This window comes from Chiroxiphia lanceolata, chromosome 4 (genome assembly GCF_009829145.1).
Source record: "Chiroxiphia lanceolata isolate bChiLan1 chromosome 4, bChiLan1.pri, whole genome shotgun sequence".
NCBI lineage: Eukaryota > Metazoa > Chordata > Aves > Passeriformes > Pipridae > Chiroxiphia > Chiroxiphia lanceolata.
This window is the reverse complement of record NC_045640.1, coordinates 29,396,976-29,424,324: the sequence shown is the minus strand read 5'-3', so window position 1 is coordinate 29,424,324 and position 27,349 is coordinate 29,396,976. Positions and strand designations below refer to the sequence as shown.

At 39.3% G+C, this 27,349-nt stretch overlaps 2 protein-coding genes across 3 annotated transcripts in view; one reads left to right on the top strand and one right to left on the bottom strand.

Moving 5' to 3' along the window:
- Nucleotides 1-27,349, top strand: part of PPAT (phosphoribosyl pyrophosphate amidotransferase) — a 46,110-nt gene that overhangs the window by 4,634 nt on the left and 14,127 nt on the right. The gene's annotated exons all lie outside the window — the stretch shown is intronic.
- Nucleotides 8-27,148, bottom strand: LOC116785745 (trihelix transcription factor GT-2). 2 transcript variants are annotated; one of them, XM_032685672.1, is made up of 10 exons: nucleotides 26,645-27,148; nucleotides 22,169-22,255; nucleotides 18,440-18,877; nucleotides 17,319-17,408; nucleotides 16,514-16,585; nucleotides 12,243-12,329; nucleotides 7,108-7,179; nucleotides 6,031-6,432; nucleotides 4,686-4,745; nucleotides 8-3,610 (listed from the first exon to the last, which is right to left on the bottom strand). In XM_032685672.1, the coding sequence occupies exons 1-10, from the start codon at nucleotides 27,030-27,032 to the stop codon at nucleotides 3,396-3,398; spliced, it is 1,911 nt and encodes a 636-aa protein (XP_032541563.1). In that variant the 5' UTR covers nucleotides 27,033-27,148; the 3' UTR covers nucleotides 8-3,395. The 2 variants fall into 2 exon arrangements, with proteins under 2 accessions (XP_032541563.1, XP_032541564.1); XM_032685673.1 differs by lacking the exon at nucleotides 16,514-16,585.

Here is a 27,349-nt window from a genome sequence, read left to right as displayed (position 1 = left end):
ATCTGCCATGTTTTATATTACCATTCCCAAAACATTGAAAACAAGAAAAAACCCCAGGTTTTTTAGAGGGGCTTTTTATTAGGTTAGTTTTAATTTAAATCAGTTCTGTCAGCTGGGCAACCACTTGACCACGTAAATGATTGTGCCAACACAAAGGAGACCTTGCCAAATAAGAAGCAAAGGATGACTGGAGGCAGATTCTTTTAAACCGAGTTATGCTGATAGTGCTTGTGGATCCACCATCAGTACAAGCATTTCTGCTGCCTGAAGCCTATTCTCAAGGTGTTTGGCCTAAAGAAGTGTAAAGTGACACATTCATTTTAGTGAATGAGCATACTTTGAAGAAGAATGGCACTTTTTAATGTAGGTCAGAGTGGTGATAGCTCTGCTTATCTGCTACACCTCAAAAATTTCAGTATTGCTATTTGAAGATGGGAGGAGACAGATTTGCCCTCACACTAATCGTGATGGCCCTCTGGCAATAATGCAGATATTTGAAGAGGGAGAAGAGCAAAGATCTCTGCTTTTTATAGGATTGATGCTCTTGCCGTCATCGCTTGTTGCTAGTTTTGATTTTTAAGATGGACCATGATGTGATATATATTAAGATTCCCAGGGTCAGTTACATGGTCCAGCTTTTGGATCTATGTCTTAAGAAAAGCTCTCCTCCCAAACCACTGCAGTCCTGTGGTAGTGCCCTGCACATAACCATTTAGCATGTGTCAGATGATGTCCGAAGTTCCATTTAACTGGCCCAGTTACTGTGTCTAGACTAACTAATGTGTGACTGCAATAAATGCAAAGCTGTGATGACAGCAGAGCCACAACAGAAGCTCAAGTGAATATAAAAATACATTGGAAGGATGAGTTGGATTAACTGAAACTATTTTTGAAATTACTTTTCTGAGAAATCCTTCAACCTAACAACATTCTATTTAACCCATTGTCACTACCCAAGGAGATGCTGTCCCAAGGAGACAGATCATAGCTCTGAACAACCAGAATTCTAAATGTACAACATTGATGTTAATTTTGTGTCTAAGCAAAAAGTGATGTGGAATCATAACTACAACTGCAGTGAAGAAAGGTTGTCTTGATGCCGCTTTATGTGTCTCAGCAGCCTACGTATTCAAGTAAATTAATTGTTATCTGTGTAAATGGGAGTAGGATAACTATGATATTAGATGATGCCAAGTGCCCCATCTTGCACTTGACATGCGTTACCATCTTCAACTGACAATAAATGGACAGCAGGACAGGAGGAGACAGCTTTATGACAAAACAATTACAAAAAGCAAGCTCTGCTTTGCAACCACAAAGCAGAATAGAAGTGGAATCCCACACAGAGGGAAGTCCAATTTCTTTGGACATTTGTCAGATAAATCCTGCTCTCTGGAAAGTTTTCTGAGGAAAAAAACCCATTTACTTGGAAAGCCATTGGTGATGGGTTTTTTTCTGTCGGTTCTTGTTTCATGTCTACCACCTAGTGTTGATAGGGACAGTTTCCAAGTAAAGACTGCAAGTGCACTCTGCAATTCTCTGTTCTGACCTGCTAAGAATTTAGTGAGTCCTTTGCCTCAGGGCATTTGTGCCGTTTTCAACTGAACAACAGCATCTAAAAATAGCTACATATTTCTTGAAAGGTCTGCTTATTTTAATGAATAAAAGGTCTTTATTTTTTATTTGCTGGAAGAAGAAAAAGGTTTTTTTTGGGGGACATTGTACTGAATGACAGCAAGGTTGATCTAAGCTGTTTAAATGTACTGAATCAGGGCTAGATTACACATTTTTCTAGTTCATGTGTGGAGGAAGTAAGCTGTGATTTTAGTACTCTTGGGAATGGAGACATCTTCAGCTGGCTTAGCATGTTCTGTACCCAACTGTTGTCATGGCAGGGGCAGACCTTGTCCTCCTACCAAAGACAGCAGTTGTGTATGCAAGTAATACTATGCAAGTTCAAGGATGTACCTTTGAAGCAACTCATTATAAAGAGAGAAGAAAGATTTTTAAAGCAATGATGATACTGGTAGTACAAGCCAAAGAAGGTTTATACTGAGAAATCAATGTAAAAAGTGAAAAGTGGTAGGTAAACGTACACTGGAACAACTGTATATCTGTGTCACTGTATAAATGAATCTGATCAAAAAACTATGATTTTTAGGGATCTTTCTCTTGATTTCTCAGAATTGTGTTAAAAATGCTAGTCAAATGACAGATAAAATCCACCTTGGTGGAAAGTGTTTGCCTTAATGATGTCTCTGATTAAAGAATTGACAAGAAATTAATTAACCATAGGGCAGGAAATAAAGCATTATATCCAGTAATATTTTTGTGTAAGGTTTTGTGAAGAGGGACTTGGGTGGAATTTAGGCCTCTATGTATAAAGGAACCTGGTGGCTGTTGCTTCTGCAAAAAGGACTTGACTATTTGACTTCAGTTGTGCCCTTATGTGTGCCCAGACCTAACTTGGCTTTGGCAGGGAGGTGTAGGTCTATGCCCAAACATGACTGAGATCCAGAAAGGAGTTGTTTTGCTTGAATACACTGAAAGGAAAACCCTGCAAGTGCAAAGGAAAACCGTGCAAATGCATGCCTCCCAGGCAATATAGACTGTAGAGTACTTACACAATCATCAAATGAAGTAGTGTGTAGTAGGATTTTGCAGAAGAAGTTATGGCATGGCATTTGTCTCTTACCATGTCATTGCTCCCTGCACTGTTTCTATGTTTTCTGTATTTCAGTGGTTACTGGGCAAGGCAGACCCCTTGCCCAGTACAGAACAGGGCCCAGAACCCAAGCTTGCCCCTTCTATATGGGCATCAACTCGGCGTGCTTTCTTTCTGGCTCATTGAATTCTCCAATTAATTGCTGCACAGCACCAAGCCTTCAGTGGGCAGATGGGGATGTTCCCCCACACCAGCATAGGCAGGGGGAGAGGCTAGGAGGAGGGTAAATGCTGGCAAAAGACTTAAGAATTGTGTTTTCCCCACCAGCCCTGCCTAACTAAAAAGAACTTATCTTATGGCTTCAGCTGTTTGGTTAATTGCAGAGGACTCACTTGTTAGGAGGACCATAGAGATGGTAACTGTAAGTGATGGGATGAAATTTTAACTGTACATGTTTGATCAATAAAAGTATTATTTTCTTTCAATTAAGCTTGTTAATTGTGGCATGTAGGTGAGCCAAGACGTGTAGGCAGACATGGTGTCTTTTATTAGACTGGCATTACTGCTAAAAGCTCATAGTTAAGGACTATGATGGGAACTCATACCTTGTTTTTAGTTTAACTGACTGAAGATGACTATATTAAAGGGGGTAAGCAAGCATGTATTCATGTGGGTAACTTAGACTTATTTCATTTCTTACTACCCAAGAGAATCTATTTGCATGCTAATTTCATAGAAAGTTCATTAAACCAACCTGTTTTATGGCTGATGGATCAGCACAGAGCTGTGTTCTGTTGAGGTCTTGCATTTCTTCATGCTTACAAAGCCTTTCTAACAGCAACTTTTTGCCTTCTGTTACTGTGTGTGCTCTCTCTGTTAATAGCTTTTGGAAGTGGAGTATGGTGTTTTCAGAGGCACTTTTCTTGAGTGGAACAGTTGACACCTCTGTGGACAAAAGCAAAATCTGTAATTAGAGTGCACAAGTCAACGAACTGCTGACACTGAAGTTTATAGCACATGGTAAATTTTCCTAGAGCTGTTCTTCTGTTCTCCTCTTTTGGCAGTCGTTGCCTGCTGTTGTGTAAGGGGTCATTGTATAATGGAGAGTAGGAATGCAGCAGACCTTGTAAAAATCACTTACATGTGAAACTTTCAGTTTTGCCTAGCTACAGCCTTCTCCAAGATGTACTTACATAATAGACAATACATGAAACTATATTTAATCACACAGAGTTTGTTAGTACAGTTTGTGATGGTGAACTGAGCAAGCTGTATTCAGAAATGTCATTTTCAGATCATTTGTGTTCATCTGTCTGTAGACAAGACATCATGTTAGTATTAAAAATAGGGGTGAGCCTCCTAAAAACTAAGTTTGTCATCCTCCATTGTTCAACTTTCCCATTATTTAGGGATTGACAATTCTACAGGAAGAAAAATAAGCTCTGACCTTTCCTGTATGAGATCGCATGCTGTGTATTTCTATCCTTCCCATCACCTTTCTCTCTCCATGTTTGTGTACCGTATCTTCTCCTTGGAATAGCTGTCTTAACCTGTTTTCTTGTCTACAACATGTTAGTCATTACATGTTAGACATGATATGTCTAAACGTAATTTCTTCTCTCATTTACAGACACGTAGTGTAATATGAGGAAGTCACATCTGTGACTCTGATACTGTCCCTTTTTTCCCCCCAAGCAACACAGGTAATTCAGACATCTTGCTTTAAAAATATTTTTATCATTTCTTTGCACATGATTCTTATGAATCAGAGAAGTATTTTGTGATGTTTACCTCATTTATACCAGGGATGAGGACTGAAATAAAGAAATTGGAGTTTTCTTTAGGCCCACATTTTTATCAGAACTCTTCTTTTGCAGATTGTTGTGTGTGAGAGAAGGTTGGTTTGGAGCTTGGTGTTAAGTTCTAGGATTTTTTTTAACTGTTTGAATACTGGAAATGAGAATCTGGCATCCAATTCAACAGCAGTGTATAGATGCTTTTAAAAGTCAGGGGCTCTTACCATCGTTACATGTTTTTCTCTTGATACTCAAGGATCCTGTGTTTGCTGTAACATCTCCCACTGAAACACAGAAGAGAAAAATAAGGTGACTAAGTATTTTGCAGAGATTCTCAGGGCACAGTTAGTCACACACCAAAAAGTTTTATCCTGCCAAAGCAAATACAGTGGGACAAGTGACCTGGAGCAATAAGAATATACTAGAAAAGTTAGGTGCTGGCTTGGCACACAAAATCAGGGTGGAGACACATTTATTTGGCAGATGCCTCAAACAGATTAATAACTAAAGCTTCTTTTTTTAACTTTATTGTTTTACTGTCTGCTGCATCAGCATTCACAGCCCAGATTACACAGTCCTTTTCTAGCATGCTAAAATGTAAACCAGCCACTGTGGTTCAAATATTCTTGGTGCTGACAAATCCCACTCCTGGAGAGCAGAAACAAGCAGTGATATCTTCAGTTTCTGCATTTGGAAGAAAATATGTCTGGAGATTGAGATTGAGCACAAGAGTTAGGCAGGGGAGAAGCAGTGTGTCATCCCATAGCTGTGTGGATGTCATTCCAGCCTCAGCTAATACACTACTGTATGGTGCCCTTGGACACCACATTAGGGCTCTGATTCGTGACTGAGGACAGCTGACTTAAATTCCTGCTCAAGTTGTTGATCTAGCCTCTGCTGCAGAATGCTTCAAGTCCTCAACTAACATTTGTGGTGTTGCAAATTATCATCTAACATATTGAGAACAATCGGAATTAGTTCTGGTTTACCATAACTCAATACTTTTGATACTAAAATAGAAGCAAATTCTGTTTTGAAAACTGAATCTGCTTTAGGAAAATCAATATATTTACAAGTGCTCAAATAAACATCACTGCCCTGGATTTTTCTCTCTCTTGACTGTGGTGTGAATTGAATTAATATAGTTTGGGTTTTTGGAGTCCTTGCACTTGGCCTGGTTGCTACAGATTTTTGCAGTTCTAAATGGTACGAGCTTGCAGCTCTCTATCCATCAGACTTTACGTGCCTACTGTATGACCTCTAGAACCTGCCATGTTTTCTAGCACCATTTCATTGTTGTCTCACTTGGGCTTCCAAAGGCAAAGATTCTCCAGTAACATTGAACGCTTCAGGTGCTTTCACTTTTTGTAAATATTCTCACTTCTACATGCCTGTAGAGACCATCTGTGTTCACTGAGTATACCCTGTGTAACCATGCAGATACAGCTTCCTCAGTTATTTTCCCTCCCCAGTTCTGGCCATGTGTTTTACCCCTACAGCATGGCTCAACAGGCAACCTTAAAAAGTTTCACTTTAAACACTTTATCTCATCATTGAAGTTTTTAGTACCTGATAGGACACTTGAACTTTCACATCCCCAGCTTGAGGGACCCAGAGGCTGTCTTCTTAAGATACAGTCAACTTCATCGTAAAATCTCATTTTTCTCCTGGGATTTCCAAGATGCTCATTTTCTTTCTGCAGTGCACGGTATTCATATTTTAGGTTCTTGTACTTTGTGCGACATTGTTTCCAGTCTCTGTCTATACCATGTTTCATTAACCTTCTGGCAATTTCCTCAAAGATTTCTTTATTTCTTGTGGCGCCTTCAAGCATTTGTTGTATCTTTTCATCTGACCATATGTTTATCAGAGCTCTCACTTCATTATCACTCCAGTGCTTTCCTGCTCCAGTGTCATTAACTGTAATAACTTTAAAGTGATTTTGTGCTTCTTCCAAGTGAATGTGATTGTCTGAAAATATAAACAAAACAACAACTAAATATAAATGCTGTAAATATATGCTAAATATACATATATTAAAGCGTAATTGTAACTAATTATTAATCTTTTAACTTTACAATATTAGTATCCATAGGTGATTACTTTTCTCTTAAGTATGCAAAATATGTAGCGAGTGGAATCTCTTATTTCTCCAAGGCATATAAAAGTCAACATTTTGTCAGTGTAATTTTGTTACTGTTGTCAAATTAAAGACAGATGTTATATGTAGGAAAGCAATAGCCCTTAAGCTTAAAAGCAAAAGATTTCAGCATTGATAAGAAAATGGCCTTCCAGTGTGGTTTCAAATTAAAATGGCAAGGCAAAATATCATGCAAATGAAAATGCTACTGGGGATTCAATAGAAGAAAAAGAAATCTTCAGATGTAAAAATATTCAGAAGTAGGCAGATGCTGCTCATCAGATGAGTATAGAGGGCAAAGTTGTACTACAGTATTAATGCTCATGACAGGGAACAGAGCTATGAAACTAATTTTTAAGTTTAGTAATAAAGTAATAAAGCTAGACTGGAGTCAGAAGTAGAAAAGTAGAACTGTTTACAGTAGAGATCTGTAAACTGCTCCAGCTTTGGTACTGAAATTACAGTGTGAATAATTTCAGAATAAATGCATGGAAATTAATACTCACCTGTTTCAACCATCTGTTTTGCTACTGGCGTACAAGATCTGTCTTCTGAGGTAGTGCTTATAGAATCATCATCTATAGAAACACACAGTTCTAAATAAAATAGACTTGGACTTAGACAAATAAATTGCTACTATTGGTGTCATCCTCTGTAGGAAATACCTACTTCACTTAAAAATGTCCTAACCCCTTAGTCTAATCTATTAGTTATAGAATTGTAGAATCACAGAATCATAGAATCATTTAGGAGAAGACCTCTGAGATCGAGTCCCACCATTAACCCAGCACCGCCAAGTCCAGCACTAAACCGTGTCCCTAAGTGTCCCATCCACATGTCTTTTAAATACCTCCAGGGGTGTTGACTCTACCACTTCCCTGGGCAACCTGTTCCAATGCTTGACCACACTTTTGGTGAAGAAATTTTTCTTCGTATCCAATGAGGCCATTTCCTCTCATCACTTACTACCTGGAAGAAGAAACTGACCCCCACCTCACTACAACCTCCCTTCAGGTGGTTGTAGAGAGCAATAAGGAAGCCTCCTGAGCCTCCTTTTCTCCAGGATAAACAACCCCCATTCCCTCAGCCGCTCTTCACAAGTCTTGTGCTCTGGACCTTTCACCAGCTCCATTGCTCTTCCCTGGACTTGTTCCAGTGCCTCCTTCTCTTTCTTTCAGTGAGGGGCCCAAAACTGAAAACAGGATTCAAGGTGTGGCCTCACCAGTGCCAAGTACAGGGTGACAATCCTTTCCCTGGTCCTACTGGCCACACTATTTCTGATACAAGCCAGGATGCCATTGGCCTCCTTGGCCACCTGGGCACACTGCTGGCTCATGTTCAGCCAGCTGTGGACCTGCACCCCCAGGTCCTTTTCCACTGGGCAGCTTTCCAGCTACTCTTCCCCCAGCCTGTAGCGCTGCAGGAGGTTGTTGTGACCCAAGTTCAGGACCCAGCACTTGGCCTTGATGAACCTCATACCATTGGCCTCAGCCCATCGATCCAGCCTGTCCAGAACCCTCTGCAGAGCCTTCCTGCCTTGCAGCAGATGAACACTCCCACCCAACTTGGAGTAGTCTGCAAAGTAACTGAGGTTTCACTCAATCCCCTTGTCCAGATCATTGATGAAGATAGTAAACAGGGCTGGCCCCAGCACTGACCCCAGGGAAACACCACTGGTGACTGGCCACTGGCTGGATGTAACTGCACCACCACTCTCTGGGCCTGGCCATTCAACCTGTTATTCACCCAGTGAAGTGTACATCTGTCCAAGCCACAAGCAGATGCTTTCTCCAGGAGAGTGCTGTAGGAGACAACATCAAAGGCTTTGCTGAAGTCCAGGTAGACAATATCCACAACAAAGTGAGTCACCTTGTCATAGAAGGAGACCAGGTTGGTCAAGCAGGACCTGCCTTTGCTAAGTCTGCGCTGGCTGGGCCTCATCCCCTCTTTGTCTTTTACATTTCCCTTTGGATTATGGGGGCTTCCTTGTGCTCCCCATCTCTGTCTTCTGACTCAAGGGGCTGGGTACCCTGACGACAACTGGTCTTGCTACTAAAGATTGAGGCAAAGAAGATATTAAGTACCTCAGCCCTTTCCTTAAGCTTTGTGAGTATGTTTTCCCCTGCATCCAATAAAGGATGGTGATTCTACTTATCTGTCCTTGTGTTGCTGATGTATTTATAGAAACATTTTTGTTGTCTTTTACAGCAGTAACCAGATTAAGTTCTAGTTGGGTTTTAGACCTTCGCATTTTCTCCCTGTATAACCTCATGATATCTTTGCAGTCCTCCTGAGTTACCTGCACATTCTTCCAAAGGCCATAAAGTCTCTTTTTTTTCCCGAGTTCCAGCCAAAGCTCTCTGTTCAGCCAGGCCAGTCTTCTTCCCCACTGGCTTGTCTTTTGGCACATGGAAATGACTTGCTACTGCACCTGAAAGATTTCCTCCTTGGAGGATGTCCAGACTTCCTAGACTCTTTTGCCCCTCAGAATTGCCTACCAAGGGATTCAACCATGTCCGAAACAGGTCAAAATCTGCTCTCCAGAAGTTCAGGGAGGCAGTTCTGCTGACCCCCTTCCTTACTTCATCAAGAACTTAAAACTGTCATTTAGTGACCGCTGTGCCCAAGAAGCTTCCAACCACCACATCTCCCTGTGGTGGTCCTTCTCTGTTCACAAACACCAGGTCCAGCAGGCACCTGCCCTCTTTGGCTCCCTCACCAGCTATGCCCGGCAGTTGTCTGCCACACACTCCATGAACCTTCTAGACTGTTTCATCTCTGCTGTGTTGTATTTCCAGCAGACATCTGGTAAGTTGAAGTCCTCCCAAAGGATCAGCAATTGTGAGACTTTTCCCAGCTGCTTATGAAGTATTTAATCTGTGTCTGCACCCTGGCTGGGTGGTAATAAACTCCCACCAGGATACCTGTCTTGTTGCCATTCCCAAATTCTTACCCATAAACACTCAACTCGATCAGCACCATCATTAAGCTCTAGACAGTCAAAACACTAACTTACAGGGTACCCTACACCTTCTCCTTCCTTGCCTATTCCTTCTGAAGAGTTTTATAGCCATCCATTGCAGCACTCCAGTTGTGCAAGTCTTCCCACAGTGTCTCCAAGATGGCAACTATGTCATAGTTTTCCTGCTACACATTGACTTCCAGCTCCTCCTGTTGTTGCCAGTGGTGTGTGCATTAGTATAGGTGCACTTCAGGCTTTTGATCCCACCACCTTTTTAGGGGGAGAAGCTCTGATACCTACATGGCCATTGTCAGGCGCTTCTGTGGTTTCTAATACATCACGAAATCCCTGCGTCTTTGCTGCCACATGGATCTCTATCCCCCGACTACTGAGGCAGCAGATCAAAGGACCTCTGTAACACACCATCCCTGGTGTGCTGCCCTCAGGCTTATCTCTAGCGAGTTTGGTTTTGTCCCTTTCTACCTTCAGATATATTTTAAAGCTCTTTCAGTAAGCCCTGCTAACTCCTGTGCTGAGATACTTTTCTCCCTTTGAGACAGGTGTCAGCAGGTCTGGTGTCATGTAAGTGGAACCATGATCAAAAAAATCAACATTTTCCTTGTGACACCAGGCTTGGAGCCAGGTATTGATCTACTGGCTCATCATTCCTTTCTTCCCTCATCATTCCCTGCAACTAGAGGGATAGAAGAGAACACTACTTGTGCTCCTGATCCCTTAACCAGTTGTTCCAAGGCCTTGAAGTCTCTCTTGATTTCCTTTAGACTTCTATCTGCAACTTCAGCACTGTCTACCTGAAAAATCATCATTCTTGAAATCATCTATGGACGTCAGAACCCAGCTTTGATGGTTTTGGGCTCATTTCCTCATGATTATACTTCTCTGAGGCTGAAAGTTCACTTTTTTGTGGAATTACTTCTAGGTTTAGGAGGAAGAGAAAGATTAGTTCTCATTGTTTTGGTAGGGGATGTCACAGACCAATTATCTTCAATACTGTTTTCAGTAAAGGGTAGAAGTAAATATTTGTTATATGTTTTGAAAAACTGAGTGCTTAGTTTAGGCTCTGTCAGAAATAAGAGACAGTCTGTAAATAAGCAGATTCTTTTAATGTGCTTTCCATAATGGTACTTGCCAATATATGCACAGAGCAGTACTTGGAATTCATATTTGCTCTATAACTTGTTTTCTCTTAAGTGATTTGGCAAATATTTGTTTTTCATAAGCATGTGCAGGAATAAATTTTATACCTATGGAAAACTTAGAATCAGAAATTATAAGCGTGTCTGTGTGATTTACTTGGGGTACTAGAAAAAAGTGGGGTTTTTCCATAAATAGGCACCCTATAACTTTCTATAACTTTCCTTGGGAAAATTCTTGCATCTTCCTCAACACTTGCAGCTCTTGGAGATGGGCCAAAATGGAACTGTAGGTCTGCTCCTAGGCTCTTAATGGCTTTTTTTTTTAATTAAACTATTACCAAACCCCCTCCATGGCTTTCATTTATGTGCTCATTCTCTCAACCATACTGTCTCTCTAATCTCTTTCTGTTTTTGGCAATGGCACTTTTGTAGTGCTGACTTGCACAATTACTGTTCTCAGTTGGGTATTATATGACAGGAACAGGGAATTTGTGTGTATAAGGCAGGCAGTTGATCTTCATGACATTTTACTCTTTGCTTCACATTTGTGTGACCTCACTATGTCTCAACTTTCAAGGTCACAGATTAACTTTATCCTCAATGTAACTTGTGTTTCTGTGTGTCATTGTTGTGATGGCACTGCTCTGATGTTGTCCTCAGTGTCATACTTGCCACAGTTGTCTTAATAGTCAAGATCAGCCAATGCAAACAGTTGTAAAGGCTGTGTTGCACTGGATGTCTCAACACCCAAATTCCAGATAACATAATTGCTGAGAAGGAAGCTTTTCCCTGGTATGCCTGATGCATACAATAGAAATGTTCTTATGGTAGAAACTTTAGGTGTCAAAGGTCAAAGAACTGCTGTTCACAGAATCATTATAATTGATTTTTTTTTTTTTCCATTAACTTATGCATACAAACAGCACTACTGTTAGAGTATATTTTGATCCAGGGGTCAGGTCACTAGATTTCAATGTCATTAATTATTTCCTCTGATGTATTTTTTTTTCGTGATCTGTGGTTTCTATGCTCATTTATTCCAGAATATTGATATCCCTGCTGTGTTCTAATGTTAAATTTTAACATTTTAAATAAAACAAATCTCCTGATTACTTGTCATTGAATATATGATTTCTTCATATTGCTGAGGCTCTGACTTCAGTTTTACTTGTAAAGTTTGAAAATACAGACAAGGTATAAAATATTCTGAGTTTCTGAGACAGCTATTTAGCTCTCCAGTTTATCCTCTCTAGGAACTGTGTAAGAAAAACTGTATTTGTGTCACAATCAAATGCAGACTAATCACATCTAGCATAAAAAGAGGCATGTTGTCTGGGAAAATAAGATTTTGTTACAATTATGGGAAGGAGAAATAACAGTTTGTACATTGTTGCACTATGAAATCAAGCAAAAACCATATTTTATCATCACCAAGAAGTAGATAAGTATAATTTGCCAGGATAACATATGAACCTTAGAAATCTGCAATTCACAACATAATCAAGACAAAGTCTTGACCTACCTATGTCAATTTTCTCCTTCTTTATTTGTGTGGCTTCCAGAGCTGCCGGGGTGGAGTTGACAAAGTCCCCCTCATCCTCAAGGATTTCTGTAAAAAATAATAATTTACAGAGTTCTTATTAACTGAACGGGTCTTGAGTGATGTCTTTAGAATCACCAACTTCAGAATGCCATTCAAGATTTCCTCTTTTAAGACAGTAAAGTTGCCATTTCTCTGCAGTAGTGGGCTTAAGAGCAGAGCGTACCCATTTATTTAATAAAGTACATCCAGAATACCACGTAACAGCTGCATAATATAAGTTTATGGGATAAATGTGCAAACTCTTAAGTTATTTAAACCTGGATCAGAATTTGTAGAATGGTTTGCTGATTGTGGTTGAAAGATATATAGTAACTGGCAAACGTGTGGGCAGCAGAACAGGCAAGACACTGAATTTCATAAGGGGTGCAATACATACTGAAATTACTGAAAGACTCCGAAGTGACTGATGCCAGAAGTGTCTGAATCAGCTTCAAAAGGGGCAAGGGCCCTGACCTTGCATCAGGGTGCTGTGCCTGGACAACTGATCTGCAAGGCTGCCTGCCTGCCTGATGAAGACAGTGTCCTAATGCCTGTCTGAGAGCATCCCCACTGCTTCAGCTTGCGAGGAGTTTACATGACATAGCTGGGTGACAGAAGTGTCCCTGGGCTCCCCTCCATGGGGAGGAGATCTCCACTACTCTGCCATTGGCCCACTGCTGTTTAAGGGAGAATTCCACCCCTCAGGCAGGTGGATGATGCAATCGGTCTAGCTGATCCTCACTTCCAGGTGAGGACACTGCTCTACAGAGATTAAATGGTGAAGGCCACACCGCAGATCAATGACAGCAGTTTTTGGCTCCCAGCCTGTTCTCGGTCCACTCAAGAATATTACCCCTAAACATTGAGCAATAAAGTTTAATCTAGAGCCATTTTATTAAAAATTACCCCCCCAAATCAATACAGCCTTGTTTGCATCAGATGTTCTTTACTATGTGACCAGCATCATGTGCCTTTTTATTTTATTTTTTTTTCTTAGTGAGCCAAGAATGTGGGTAGGGAGCCTGGCTTTTTTTCTAAGGCACCTTTCAGGGTTTTTGGCGGGAGGGCACGAGAAGAGCAAGACTGAGCCAAACAGAACAAGCCATCGACAATTTCTGGCATGGATAAAACACAGTGGCTCCATCTGCATTGTTCAGTGAACCTACAGAGAGTTGCCAGCAAATATGCTTAATCTCTACTTTGTGTTTAAAGCATTGCTCTCAAGGCCACCAGAGCAATGCCGTCACAGTCTTTCCTTTTACCCACTGAGACTGATACAAGCTCTGTTCTCTTTTGGCACTCTGTCACTTTTGGCACTCTGTCACTACCACTAATTATCCTGTTTTCTGGCTCATGAGGCAAGATTAGTAATTTGTCTCCTAATCCTTACTCTCATGTGTGTCTTATATAATATAAAAGGGAAGTGGGAAACTTCAAAGCTACGGAAAGTTTTCAGTGCATGGCTTATGTTTACTCTGCAAGAGCTTGCAAAGTTGCTGCCATCTCTGTCCTACAGATCTATGAGTGTGGATACAGAAAACTTGAATGCACAGTTAATTGTTTGTGTCTGGAGCCCAAATATGCTTAGGCTAAGCCAGTGAATCATCAAGAATTTTTGGTTTTGCCCATCTCTGAAACACTATTTCACGCTAGCCTGGGACATATTTATTAAAATATTATCTTTTGGCTTTATAGCTGTACGTTTTAAAATTCCAAGCACGCAGCAGGAAGTTTTCAAGCCAACATTAAGTACCTGAGTATGGACTGACTTAAGATCTTAACTTCAAAAAACAGATTTTTAAAAAGCCCTTGCTTAGGAATGTATCTTGGCAATGTCATGACTTATTCCAAATTTGTTCTGAGAGGGACATTATAGTAAGTGTGTGGGGCACCAAAAATCCTAAAAAACAATGACAAAAAAGTAATTTGTTTGAAGCAAAATACTTGCTCTAGATATTTTTAAGAACATCAGGCTATTGGCATTCCTTAGAAACCTGTTTTTATCTCCATTGTTATTCCCTGGCACTTCAGATTTAATCAAAACAGCTATATGTAGTCTGTGGTCATACTCCAAAGACTGACCCATGTGGAATGTACATGGAATTTGAATTGATGGACTACTACCTGTGCAAACTGAAACGATTGGCTCTTCTGAATAGATTTCTGTAATTAACTCCCCTTTAAAGTGATACCATGAAATAGAAAACATCAGTGAAAATAACTAAGTAAGGGGTTTTTTTGCAGATGGATTCAGTGTGGGGTGTGTTTTACCAGAAGAGAGCAATCAGCACTGTCCTAGCCTGCCCCATCCCAGGCAGCTTTAGCTGAAAACCAGCGGGGTTGGAGATTGCTGTGGTGCTCCTGCTCCCCCAGCTGGGCAGTGCTGACAGCGACATGTCAGTAACAGTGACAGACTGTGCAAGGAACTGTAAGGATTTATTTACCTCTGTCTTTTCCTTGTCAGGTGGGCATATGCTGCTCTTTGAGTAACAAATACATGTGGGCAGAGGAGAAAAACAATACCATGACACATGAAATAACTAGGTGCTTTCCTGAAACTTGTGTATTTGTCTTTTGACTAACACCATCTTAATATTTTCCTTACTCTAGAGTATGGCAAACCTGATTGGGCTGTTTATAAAGATTGGCAGTGGTTACAAAGTTACTGTGTCTCCTAATTCAGATTCACATGTAAGATCTGAGAAGCACGTGCGATTCTGACTCAGCAATCCTGAGTCAGCTCATGTGTCTGCTGTGCATTTACACAATCAGGACTGCCAGAAAGCAGATGTCTGCACAGGCTAGCTTCTATGTGTGTAGCCAAGTGCATGTGTAACTCTGGCTGCAGAGTACATTAACTACATATACTGTTTAGGAAGATGCCCTGATACGAGGTTAACAGAATTTCTAAATTCTTCTTTACGTCCGAATGGTGTTTTTTACAGGGTTTTTTTTTAAAATGCATAAAAACATATAAATTTAATAATTGCATGCCTGATGAGAAACCATTTTCTGCAAAAGTTGTGTTAAATATGGAGTAGCTCTTATAAAGTCACATCCTAAATGCTACTGATTGTCAGACATTAGTGATATCAAAGAACCAATGTAAGTATCACTGCCTGATTGCCTTTTTCACTGTCTATCAGCAAGTAAATTTATGAGTATAGAGATACATACAATCTCTTTATTTACCAGTTTCTCAGTTCAAAATTATTTGAACTGTCTAGGAAAAGCATCTACCACAATGAGAGAACAAAGGGTCTTCATGATATTCTAGACATAAAAAGTGTGCATCATTTCTCTGCCTTATGCAATACCTAATTATGTTACCATTAATAACATTAAAGTCAAGATGTCTTTACCACCTGTGATAAAAGTATTTGAGTATGTATTGTTTGTTTGGGAATGAGGGAAGGAATTTTGGAAACTGAAACTGTTACTGATGAAGCATAGTTTTGCCCTTTTTCCCCCCATAGAAGTTTGAAAAGTAGTCCTTAGAGTGGATAGGCTGAGCCACAGACACTTCTGAAACACTTGCTATTTTAATATTTCCTCACAAAATCAGGACATTTATGATTACCCAAAACAATATATGCAGTTAAAATACATATATTTGAGAAGGGAGATGGTAACCAAGGTAAACTATAGACATCTTAACACCTACTCTTACCCTAAAGGAATGTTAAAGTGTCAAAAATACATACTCAGAATTTTACTAGAAGTATTCAGTAAATTTCATATTAAATAACTTGTTTGGATATTGCAGTCTAGAAAGTTACAATATACAAAATACTGCAGGCAGTTGAAAACTATGTCAGGTGACAGGTAAGGGGCAGTGCTGAATCTGTTATTACAGTGTCTGTAATATGGTCATGTGTATGTAGTAATTTTACTTGTTGATGGGGAGGAATGGAATTCGATACATTTTACAAGTAGTCTTAACTGGATCTCACAAAGAGCTGTTTATGATTTTTTTCAAATTTTGTCTCTCTCAAAATGAGGTCCCTATAGGCAATGCACTTTTCATGACAACCTGTTTTTCTCCAGTGAATGCGTCAAGTGCCCATGGTGATCTGGTAAAAGGCCAGGTTTTTTTTTTGTTAGTAAATTCAAATTCATAAATGTAATTTCTCTTGAATGAAAAAAACCAAAAATACTACCACCTGGTATACCTCAAATTACCTCTCATGATCAGTCATGTCTTTACTTACTTGTCATAGCTGTTTCTTTCATTATATGAGGAGCTGCCCGATTCTCTGAAGCAGTGTTTACAGTAACATCATCTGTCGGAAAATTTTTAATTTGATATTAAAATCTTCAAGTTGATGTTAGACCATTTTACATTCTGTAAGACTACTCCTAAATGCCTAATTTAGACCACATTTTGCTTCACACTACTGAAAGAAATCATGAAGTGCTTTATTGTGGAGAGTCAAGTCTGTCAGCCTTTGAGACGTTCATGTGTCTCTAATTGAATGTTAAATTCCTGCTTCCCCTGAAAGTTATGCTTTCAGATGTAAACCATAATGTTTCTTTGTAAAGAGCAGAGTTTATGACCTTCATATTCAGGGCTAGTAGTGAGACTTAAATGAAGTTTTCATCCCCTGACATGAGCATTTACACAATTACATTATATACTGATCACATTATATTGTGAAAAAGAATGCTGTAATAGTTCATGCACAGGAGACTGAACAATTCTAATCCTTGGGAGTACGTAGATTAAGGAAAAGTAAATGCAGTAGTACATTGCACTCGGCTTGCTTAAACCAGTAGTCTCTTATTCTTTACATCTTGGGTCATGAGTCTTTGAAATGATTACTTACTATACTGTTTTTATAAAATTCAGCGGCACATAAGCACGTGATGGTTTTCACTATGGCATTAGCTCTTGCTTATAAGTTTTTTAGGTCTGTGCATTTTCTAACCATAATTATAATCTGGGTTTATTTTAGAAATAATTCTTAATTTAATAAATTTAGTTATTTATATAAAATAGAAGACTTTTCAGTTTACCTGAATCAGAAACTTTCTTTATATCTGCAACCTGTAGGTCTTCAGATATATTACTAACAGAGTCCTCTTCACCTGTGTCTCCACGCATTTCTGTGTAAATAATGCCAAGTTAATTCGGGCACTGCATTTGTGTACTACATAAGAACAGCTGTGCTGTGTCAAATCAAAAAATCCATTCAACCTCAGAAGCTCTTTATGCCAGCAGGCAAAGTAGGTGCATTAGCAAAATGTCTAGAAACGGCAACTGACAAGTGAATCTTCCCTCAAAATGTTCTCAGTAATTTTCAGCCAGAGACTGTCTTTGTATTATATTTTTCTTAACTTCTTTCATTACTTTACTAACTTCTAGTCTTATATTTGGCCAACATAATATCAGCCCCTGTGTAGAATCTCTACTGCCTAGTAAAGAGTTTAACATTTAATTCTTTCTTAAACACCAAGCATGTTTCAGGTTGTACATAGCAACAAAAATATTTTAACTCCTGGGTAGTGTGCTCCCATCAGTTTACTCTAATTCTGCATTGATCATCCATTACCAAGTTAATTGAAAATAATCACCCAAAACCAAAGGCAAGTTCTGCCAGCATTCTTGGTGCTGTTCCTTTGGCTGTTTTGACAGTTCTCTCACTAGTTTGGGAGTCTTGCTCCAAAGGCTAATAAAACTGAGATATTTGGGACCATAAGAGACAGTTTAAATGTGGAGTTTTTTTAACCAATGTCTATAAATACAGATTTGTTTTGCTCAGTCTCTTAATTTTTCCAGTAACATAGTCTGACCATCTCTCTGATCCATTTCTTTTATTTAAGATGGAAACAGTTTCTTCTGACATGATTTTGACTGGAATTGTCTCTTTAACTTATCCTATGTCTTCATCTTTTCTTCCTCCTTTTGTCTCTCAGTGCTTTTAAAAAAAGTGCCGGGCAATCACTCAATGTGGAATAGTACCTTATAATGTAAGACAAAACTACTAGACAAAATACTAAATTCCCATTCAGTGTTCCCCCTCCCCCCCAGCAAATCAGTTAATCCTTTTGGTTGCTCCTTTTGAGTTCTTTTAAGGTCTCTCTAGTTCTGGAAAACTAAAAATTTTAAACTGTATATGGATGGTTGAAGTACTTACCGATGGAGTCCTTTCCTGATTTTGCTTCTGTCCATTCTGGAGGCCTCTCACTTTCATCATTATCTGATTTGCTTGCTTGTTCCATGTTGCAGTGCCCCAGAATAGCATCCAGTTCATTAAAAAATCTCATACCTTTACTTGTACTCCCTGAGTCTTGGGCACTTTTTACACTCTTGTATTCATGTTTCAGATTTTTATATTTTGTCCTGCACTGCTTCCAGTCCCTGTCAATTCCAAACTTTTGAAGTCTAGCAGCAACCTGCTCAAATATTCTTTTATTTCTCACTGTCCCCTCCAGTTGTTGCTGGATATTTTTGTCTGACCATATGCGTATCAAAGCTCTGACTTCATTAACAGTCCAGTGTTTTCCTCCTTCATTTGCTACTGTTGGAATAAAAGCCAGTGGTTTGGAAGCCTCTACTGCTGACGCTGGATTACCTGCATTATGTGGGGTAGGGGAGAGACACAGATATGGGTTACCTGCATTGGGTGGTTGGGGTGGGGAAAGGATAGAGAATGAGAATGAAGTATGCTGTTTCCTCATTACTTGTCTCTCCGGAGAAAGATGGAGCAGAGGTAACATTAAAATCCATTAAAATCCCTTAAAAGCCATTGGTTATGAATTTGTCAGCATTTTTGTTAATTCTGATATAATTTTTGCCTTCTCTTGATGACCAGTACTCAGATAGCACATGTACATTTAATTAATCCAAGAGGAACATTTCTTTCTTCTGTGCCTTGATACACTAAACTTTTAATGCCTTTGAGAACAACAGATAAGCTGTTTTGTCCTTCAGACATTAGAGAGAAGACTGCTGATGAGAAGATTGGATGTGCTGCATTAGCAGAAAAATAAATCAGGCCCCAGTCACTGACACTAGCATCAAGACTTACTTTCTGCATTCATGCCATACTTTTGGTTTTACACAGATGGAGAGATTTAAATTTGGTAAGGATCTGAAGAATCCGATCTTTAACTCTTAACAAAGCACCCTGGTTGCAGGAAGCTGAGGAATGGAGACTTTTGCTTCAGTTGCTCAAGAATATTTGTGTGATAACAAACTTGATTGTCATGGCACAGGACCTCCACCTTTCTCAGGGTAGGTCAATCAAAAATATGTGGGGGTTTTTTTGTAAAAATTAGAGTTTGAATTATCTTTCTAAGATATGCTTTAATTTTCTCCAGTCTTCAATTTTATTTTTTATTATTATGAGGTAAAGGTTGCCAACCATGCAATAACTTAAAACGCTGAAATATGATATCTTTCAGGTTTTTAATGTTCCCTTGTTTCTAATTATGAATTTTCTGTAAGACTTCCTTTTGATTATCAAATTAGTTTGGAAAGTGGCTTCCTCATGCATTTTCCAAATCTTTGCAAAAATAATGATTTAAAAAAAAAGAACAAACCAAAAAAAATCCCAAAACCAATTCTAGGGCATCATCATGAAAGAGCAAACATGAAAGTGCACTGTAACTGACATTTTTTTGTAGTCATACTGAAGTGATAATTGCCTTTGCCAGTGTCTTATTCTACAAGGGCAAGCCAGATTATGAGGGTTGGATACTTCATAGTCACAGAGCTTTGTGTGATGGCAAAAGTACCTGACCTTTGTTTGTGCACAGAGTTTCAGTGGATCATACTTGTGTATAATAACCTGTCTGGGGACAAACTTGTCCTACATAGTGCCATTCTTTGCTAGTCTCCATAATTCGTTCTAGTTGTGAATAAACTGTACTAACAGGTATCATTTTTTTTCCCTGATAGTCCTGTGTTAATCAGGACTCTGCAACAGACAGCTCACTGATAAGCAGTTGAGGAGGGTAATTTTCAGGTGACGCATCAATTATGTTTTCTTCATGTTTTCCTGAGGGAGTGAAAGAAAATGCTGATTTACAGGTGAATGAAACCATAGGAATTGCCACAGCTGATAACTGCCAACGTCAGATGGGCCAGAGAGGAAAGGCCTATGGGAGGAAGAGAGGAAGAACATAGGAGGTGCTCCCTCCACTTCCCAGTTAAAGCCATAGAGCATGGGGCAATCTGGGAGGAGTAAGGTTTCTTTAGTCTTCATGGAGGCCAGTATTTCTCAGTTCATTTTCACCTGAGCTCACTTTCAGTTGTGGATATTGGTTCGCATGAGTTCTGGTGACTCAGTATATTGCTCGTTCATTCTGCTGTATGCAGAGTAGAAAATGGTGGGTATGTTTGTTCCTCATATACTTTAAAAAACATCGTAACTCAAGATATCCTTCCTACAAGCACCGCTTTGAAACAAAGTTGTCATAGTCAGTGGGAAGATTTTTCTTAGGTCTTAAATGTATTTTCGTTCTAATTTGTTTTTAAAGCAAATTGTTAGGATATATATTATTACTTTATCTGAAAGATGCATTTATGCCATATTTAATTTTTTTCTAAGCTTCCTCAAACCTGAGAAAACTGCTGAAATAAAACCAAAATATTAAACAATATAGAGACAAAGGGCTCAACATTTTTTTTCAGTGGTGTCTAAAATAGTGCCTGAAACCTAAAGACTAAAAGAGGTACTAGGGGAAGGAATTTTAGTACTAGTACATACATGAGATTGAGAGCCCATGCAACTGATGTTTTCTAGAAAACAGCTTCCTCAGAACTGAACTCTTCTGCTTGGCAATATGTTGAGCACTGAGAAACACAGGAATATTTACAGACATATTCCTGTAAAATTTAATTCAGATACTTTCTGCAAGAAAAGTTTTGTTTATGTGCATGAAGTCTTTTGTGTGTGCATAAATTCCATGTGAGATTCTGGTCTCTTCCTTAATTTCTTTTTATGCCAGGCAAGAGGGGTGCAGTGTGTAATATAAAAGCTTATAGGCTTAGCCAGGGCCTTGTTTTTTTCCTGAATACAGCACTGTGGAGATACTGTAATGAAAGTTGTTGTAACTGGACTGTAATGTATGCGAAGGCATACAAGGTATATGAAAAATGGAAAAAGCATGTAGGAAATTCAGGACAGTGCTGCTGTTCATCTAGGTAAAGAATCAGCTCATCAGTTGCCTAAATCTGCCTAAAATGTATTTCGGTTTCTCCATTCCCTTCAGCCATCCCTTGAAGGGGCTCACACCTAGGATCCTCTTCCTCCTTTTGGCTTGCCACGTTTGTGCCTTCACTCTGTAATGACTTTCCTGAGCAAAACTACTAGAGTAGTACATTTTCTGAATAAGTTATTCTGTGGTTGGTTGGACTAGAGCACTGCTGACCACCCCTTCCATAGAGAGACCACTTTGCAGTTGCATTGGAGACCACTGCAAATCTGGATTGCTCTGCATCATTCTCCTGGCTCAGGCCACTTGCTCATGCTGCTTTAAAGCATCCATGCTTTAAGAAGATAAGCTAAGGAAAAGCCACAAGTTGATATGGGTATCCACACTAGCATTTGGCTTACTTTCCAGTAGCATTTAACAAAATTAATGTGGTTAATGCAGTTAATATAATTAAGCTGTAGCATGGGATGTGTTTTGGATGGTAATGGTGGTCATGGAGGTGTTACACCAAGTACAGTGGTCAGTGTCTAGTGATGCATGAGGCTGCTGAGTGCTAACACTGGGAAGAAGATGGTGCAAGACTGTGTCTGTATTAAAGCTGTGTTGATCAGAACAGAACGACAGCATATTCAAGCTATCAGAAAGTGCTCTGACAACCCATGCTGCCTTTTAGTTTTTGATTTCTCTGCACCATCATACTATACCTAGTTGAACTGGTCTGACATGAGACATAAAGAGTAGTGGATCTCCTGGAGAGTCCTCATCATCTTCTAAAGAAACTGATAGTTCACCTGGGAAGGAAAGAGTTTTTAGGTGAAAAATAGATATGGACTAAATTAGCTTAAATTAGTTTAAGTTAAAATGTCCGTACACAATGAGATGATCTTGATAATCTCTTCACTTGTAGTTAAATTAAATTTAAAATTAATTTTGCCTGTCCCCATAAGAGGACATGACTTACAGGAGGTAAATTATTTTATATCTTGCATATGAAGCCTGTTTGAAATGCTTTTTAAAATTCTTGTAGAAACTGACTTGATTCTAGTGACTGATACGCTCTTCTGACTCAGTGTTCAGGGTAGATAGCACATGAAACGTATCGTTTGAAAGTCGATAATGTAAACTAAGAGACATAAAGGCAGACATTGCGTATGGATTCAGATAACCACAAATCCATTTATATAATAAAAAAAATTCATTTTTCTTCAGAGTTTGAAGAAAACAGGAATGTTCTGGAAGGAGTTCTTGGAAATATATGAAATTCATTAACAGTATAGGGAGACTGTGAAAGTATATATTGTGACTTGAGAACAGACGTATTTGGAGCTGACAGGATTCAGTCTAGCTTTTTCAAGCATAGCATTTCTACATGTGTTTAAAAAGCAACACTATAGCAATTGCTGTGTAAGTTTAGAAAGCAGGATATGTAAGTCACGTTCTGAACCAGCTTAGTTTTCACAGAGGACAGACTTTTTAGTTGGCCAGTGATAATACGCTGTATTCAGCATACCATTTTGACAGGAGGTTTGAAATGCTGCTGCACTGTACAGAGAGCTGAGCTACTGCGAGCTCCAGCCAGGCAGGGCACACAGATCAAAGCTGCCTGCTCCAGGGCTCTGCGCTAGTGCGTCACAGGGAACAGTAATGAGGCGTGGTTAGGATGCCACCTTGTATTCCTGACGTAGGTGAAACTGAAAACTGCATTTGAAAACATTATCCTAAATCCTCCTGACTTTCAGCAAGGCTCACAATGACTCATAGATGCAGTGGCCTGATCTTTGACTGCTCCCAGCTGTCCGCTTGGCTTCTCTGGCAGGAGCTGCTGCTCATGCCTCCACCTCCAGCGACAGGACTCGCGTTTTAGCTGCTTAGGAGCAGCAAAGCAAACGAGGGAAAGAGAAATAAATTCTCTGTTGGAAGCCTGCTGAGTGTGCCATCGGCACTAGCATGAGCAACTTTAATCACACTGTCATGTTAAGAGAGAACCAACTTTTTATTTTAAGTAAATAAGAACAGTTACCACAAAAAGATAGTAGTATCTTTGATAGGGAAAAAATAAAAGCATTTGAAGAGCAAAAAAGTTACTCAATATGAGTACTGCACACTTATTTTAAAAAAAACTATATAAAATACTTGTCAGTGACATGTTTAAAGTCCAGATGTGGAAAACTATGTATGAGTGGCACTTTCAAGTCAGCATTTCTGCAGGATCTTTCTGCAGGATCTTTCTGCATGATAATACTGTTATGATGATGCATTTCTGCTCAGACTTGATAATCTTTTTGCATTTGCTGAGGTAAACTGAAGGTCAAGCAAGGTGACCAGTGCCTTAGTATTTAAACATAAAGAAAGAAATATAAAAAATAAGAAACATTAATTATTACATGGGGTTTACTTTTTCTGTAGATATTGTACTGATTTATTAATACTTGGTTTAACTTGAAACAATCAAACTGGTTAACAAAATAGGAAGGTCATTCATTTGAATTCTAAGGAACGATACCATTTTTCACAGTGCACCATCACTCTACATGGATTTTCTTGGTTGTTGATTACTGGAATAATACACAAACTACATTTTAAGAGAAGTGAACATGTTTACTTATGTCTTTTTTAATGATTATTTAAGCTACAACTCTGCCTCTGAAAACGTGTTTTGTGAGGGCAACACGAACATCTCTGCTTGCACTTCTACATGTGCTTATGTATAAAGTGTCATCTTTTCATGAACAAGCTCTATGTTGCTACCAAGTTGGTCTGAAGACACCCCTCTGAGATTTGATTGAGATTTTCAGTAATAATTTCTTCAACTATACTTTCAAAAGAAAACTGATTTTACCAGATAAGGAAAAAACCAAACCTCAGGGAAACACTATAAAATACCACTCAGTCCTATTAAAAAAAAGTAGTCTCTTTTCTTTCCTTCCTTCCTTCCCCTTCTTCACCCTCCCCAGTAATCTCCCAGTAGCTGAGATAATGCAAAGACGTGCTATGTATCTTTACATTAATGATGTGTATGAATATTGAGACTGTGGCTAAGCAGAATGGTGGTGATTTCTTTGGGAGCCTGCCCAGTTCCTTGTCATGCTTTTTAACAAAACAAGTCATTATTGCAACCAAGTTCTTCAAATAAAATAAGACGTGCAAGGTGAACAAGTATTATTTGTCACAGGCTTTAGTTTGTTGATGGTATTTTGTTCTTGCTACCCAAGTCACAAAGCCTAGACATCCTTGAATTCCTCCAACCCTGTCAAAATGAGATGTCTCTGCCTCTTTCAAAAGAGAGGAAGGACCATTTTTTCCTCCTCTCCCATTACACTCTGTGATTGAAAGGGAGAAGCCCAGGAGGGGACATGCAGTCCATACGGGGGCAGTGGCAGTGGGCTGCCTTCGCCTGTGCAGGGATTCGTCTTTTCTTCTTTGGGAGCAACACCATCAGATCTGCCCCCACAACAGAACTCGAGAGCATCAGTTGCAGGACACATTTCTAGCTTAGTGTGTTTTCTTTGTGGCTGAATTGTAGTTGTGAAAATCTTTCCATTTTGATTTTTGCCATTAGTGTTTCAAGTATTACAGTTAGTTGCATTTCATTTTTGTCTATCCGTAAAACTTGTTTGTTGTTTTTTTTTTTTGGAGGTAGTAACAGAAATGCTTGTGCATTTAAGAGATATATTTAATTATATAATCTTTAAAACCAGGCTGTCCTAATGCTTCAAAATGAGGTGTGTCTCACCCAGACGTAGTTTTTTTTATTATATATTGTACTTTATGATTTACAACTTAAATTAACTTTTACTGATTTAAATTTGCTAGAGGTCTAAGGCAGATAAGAATTAGAATTACCAGGTGCCAACTACAGTAAAACACAGAGGATAATCTAATGGCTGATCCTCAGATGAAGGACACTATCTTAGTTTTATGTAGTCCTCGAAGTGTAACAGCCTTGTATTAGCCTCAGTTCTGCACATTTAAAAATAAAAAATGGATTGCAATATACATTGCAGAGAGCACATTAAAATATTATAAAATTGCCATTTTAATTTGAAGTGATTTTGACAGATTCGAGGCTTTCTACTGGTGATGACAAATTAAGGTCAAGCTTTTTGTTAAGGTAAACAATGACAAGAAAAATGGCAATTTCTTTTCCTCAAATCTGTAAAGCATTGTGAAGGGAGACGTGAAAGGGTACCAGGACAGGCTAGATGTCCAGCTCCTCTCTATGCCTTTGACAATTTCCCCTGACACTAATGTTTAGTTTTTTGTTTTCTTAAAAAAGATTCACAATCTTAATGTAAATTGCCACATACCGTGGGAACAAACAGCTAAGCTGTTAATTTCTCTTTTTAGTCATCTTATTTTGGTACTTTATCATCAGGACTTATGCTTCAGTGGCATTTAGGATGTGACAAGGAGATTTGAGTGATGTCAAATAGCAGATTGACCCTAATAAAATGTTAAGCAGAGCTTAAATGCATATGTAGAGAAGGTTGAATAAAACAAGAGATGCAAATAATTTAGTGAAACCCCCTTCAGAATAAAAGCAGTTGCATTCATTTGGTCTGCCTCAAAATAGTCTGACAAATATGATGATTTTCTACTTTCATTGCTAAATCAGAGTTTTTAATGGGACATTATTAAGCATCTGTTTCTCCAATATTTAAGTAAAACTACTTAAAAAATAATTTAACTTACCTTGAGTTTTCATACCTAAATATTGTTACAGAGAAACAAGAATAAAAATCCTAAATTTCACCTGTATTACAAATAATGATTTTTTTAAACACCATGACAGTTTTAACCTTTTATCTATACATTTACATCTGAACTGTAAAAACCTGCTTCCAAAGTACTGCAAGTGAATGGCAAAGGGAAAGAAAACAGCTCTTTTTACTTCAGCGTTTCAACCCAGTGCACGAGCCTGGACACCAGCGAGTACTCACAGAAGCTGCAATACAGGCAGTTAGCATAATTTTGCTGGAATTACGCTGTATTTACAGACTTCGACACTGGTGGGTGCTAACATTTTATTCCCCTGTGCGAGGAGTGCATCCAGTCACTTCTAACAGCGCTGCTGGGGCTGCGCAGCCTCAGCTCCAGCGCCAGTGAAGTCGGGCTTCGGTTTTGTTCCCTTTGGTTTTTAAGCAAAGAGAGAAAAATAGAAGCAAAAACAGGTTTTTTACCTTGCGCGCTGTCTGTTGTGGGGCTTGTGTTCAGCTGCGTCTCAGTCGCAGAACACCTGCCGTTCTCTTCTGCTGCTAATTGTGTGACAGGCTCATATCGCAATATGGCATCCAGATCATGGAAAAACTTCATGGTTTTAGTGACATCCCCAGAGTTGTGGGCATATTTAACCGTTCTGTATTCGTACTTCAGGTTTTTGTACTTTGCACGGCACTGTTTCCAGTCCCTGCACACTCCCAACTCCTGTAACCTTTTAGCAATGTAGATAAATATTCCTTTATTCCTCAGGGTGCCGTGCAGTTGCTTTCTGATATTTTTTTCTGACCAGACGCTTAACAAGGCTTTAACCTCCTCCTCAGTCCAATGCTTCCCGGCTCCACTCTCCATGTTGAAAGTGACCTGGAAATGATTCACTATTTCTAGCCAAGATTTTGTTTCCTAGGAAACCAGACGGCTGGTTGTCAGTAAGCTCCTCCGAGATGAAAGGATCTGGTTTTACTGGCTCAAGCTGCCAGAGGGGAGTAACTTGAGACACTGCCAAATAAGCAGGCTCGGGGCTGGAGCCCGAGGGAAGAGGCTCCGGTGATGGGGAGGGGAGACCTCAGCTGGGCCGGGCCGGGGCTGCTTTAACCCTTCTTGGGGACAAGGGCGTCAGTGTGGGCACCGGGGTGTGAGGAGAGAGGCAAAAAAAAGAGCCGTACTCT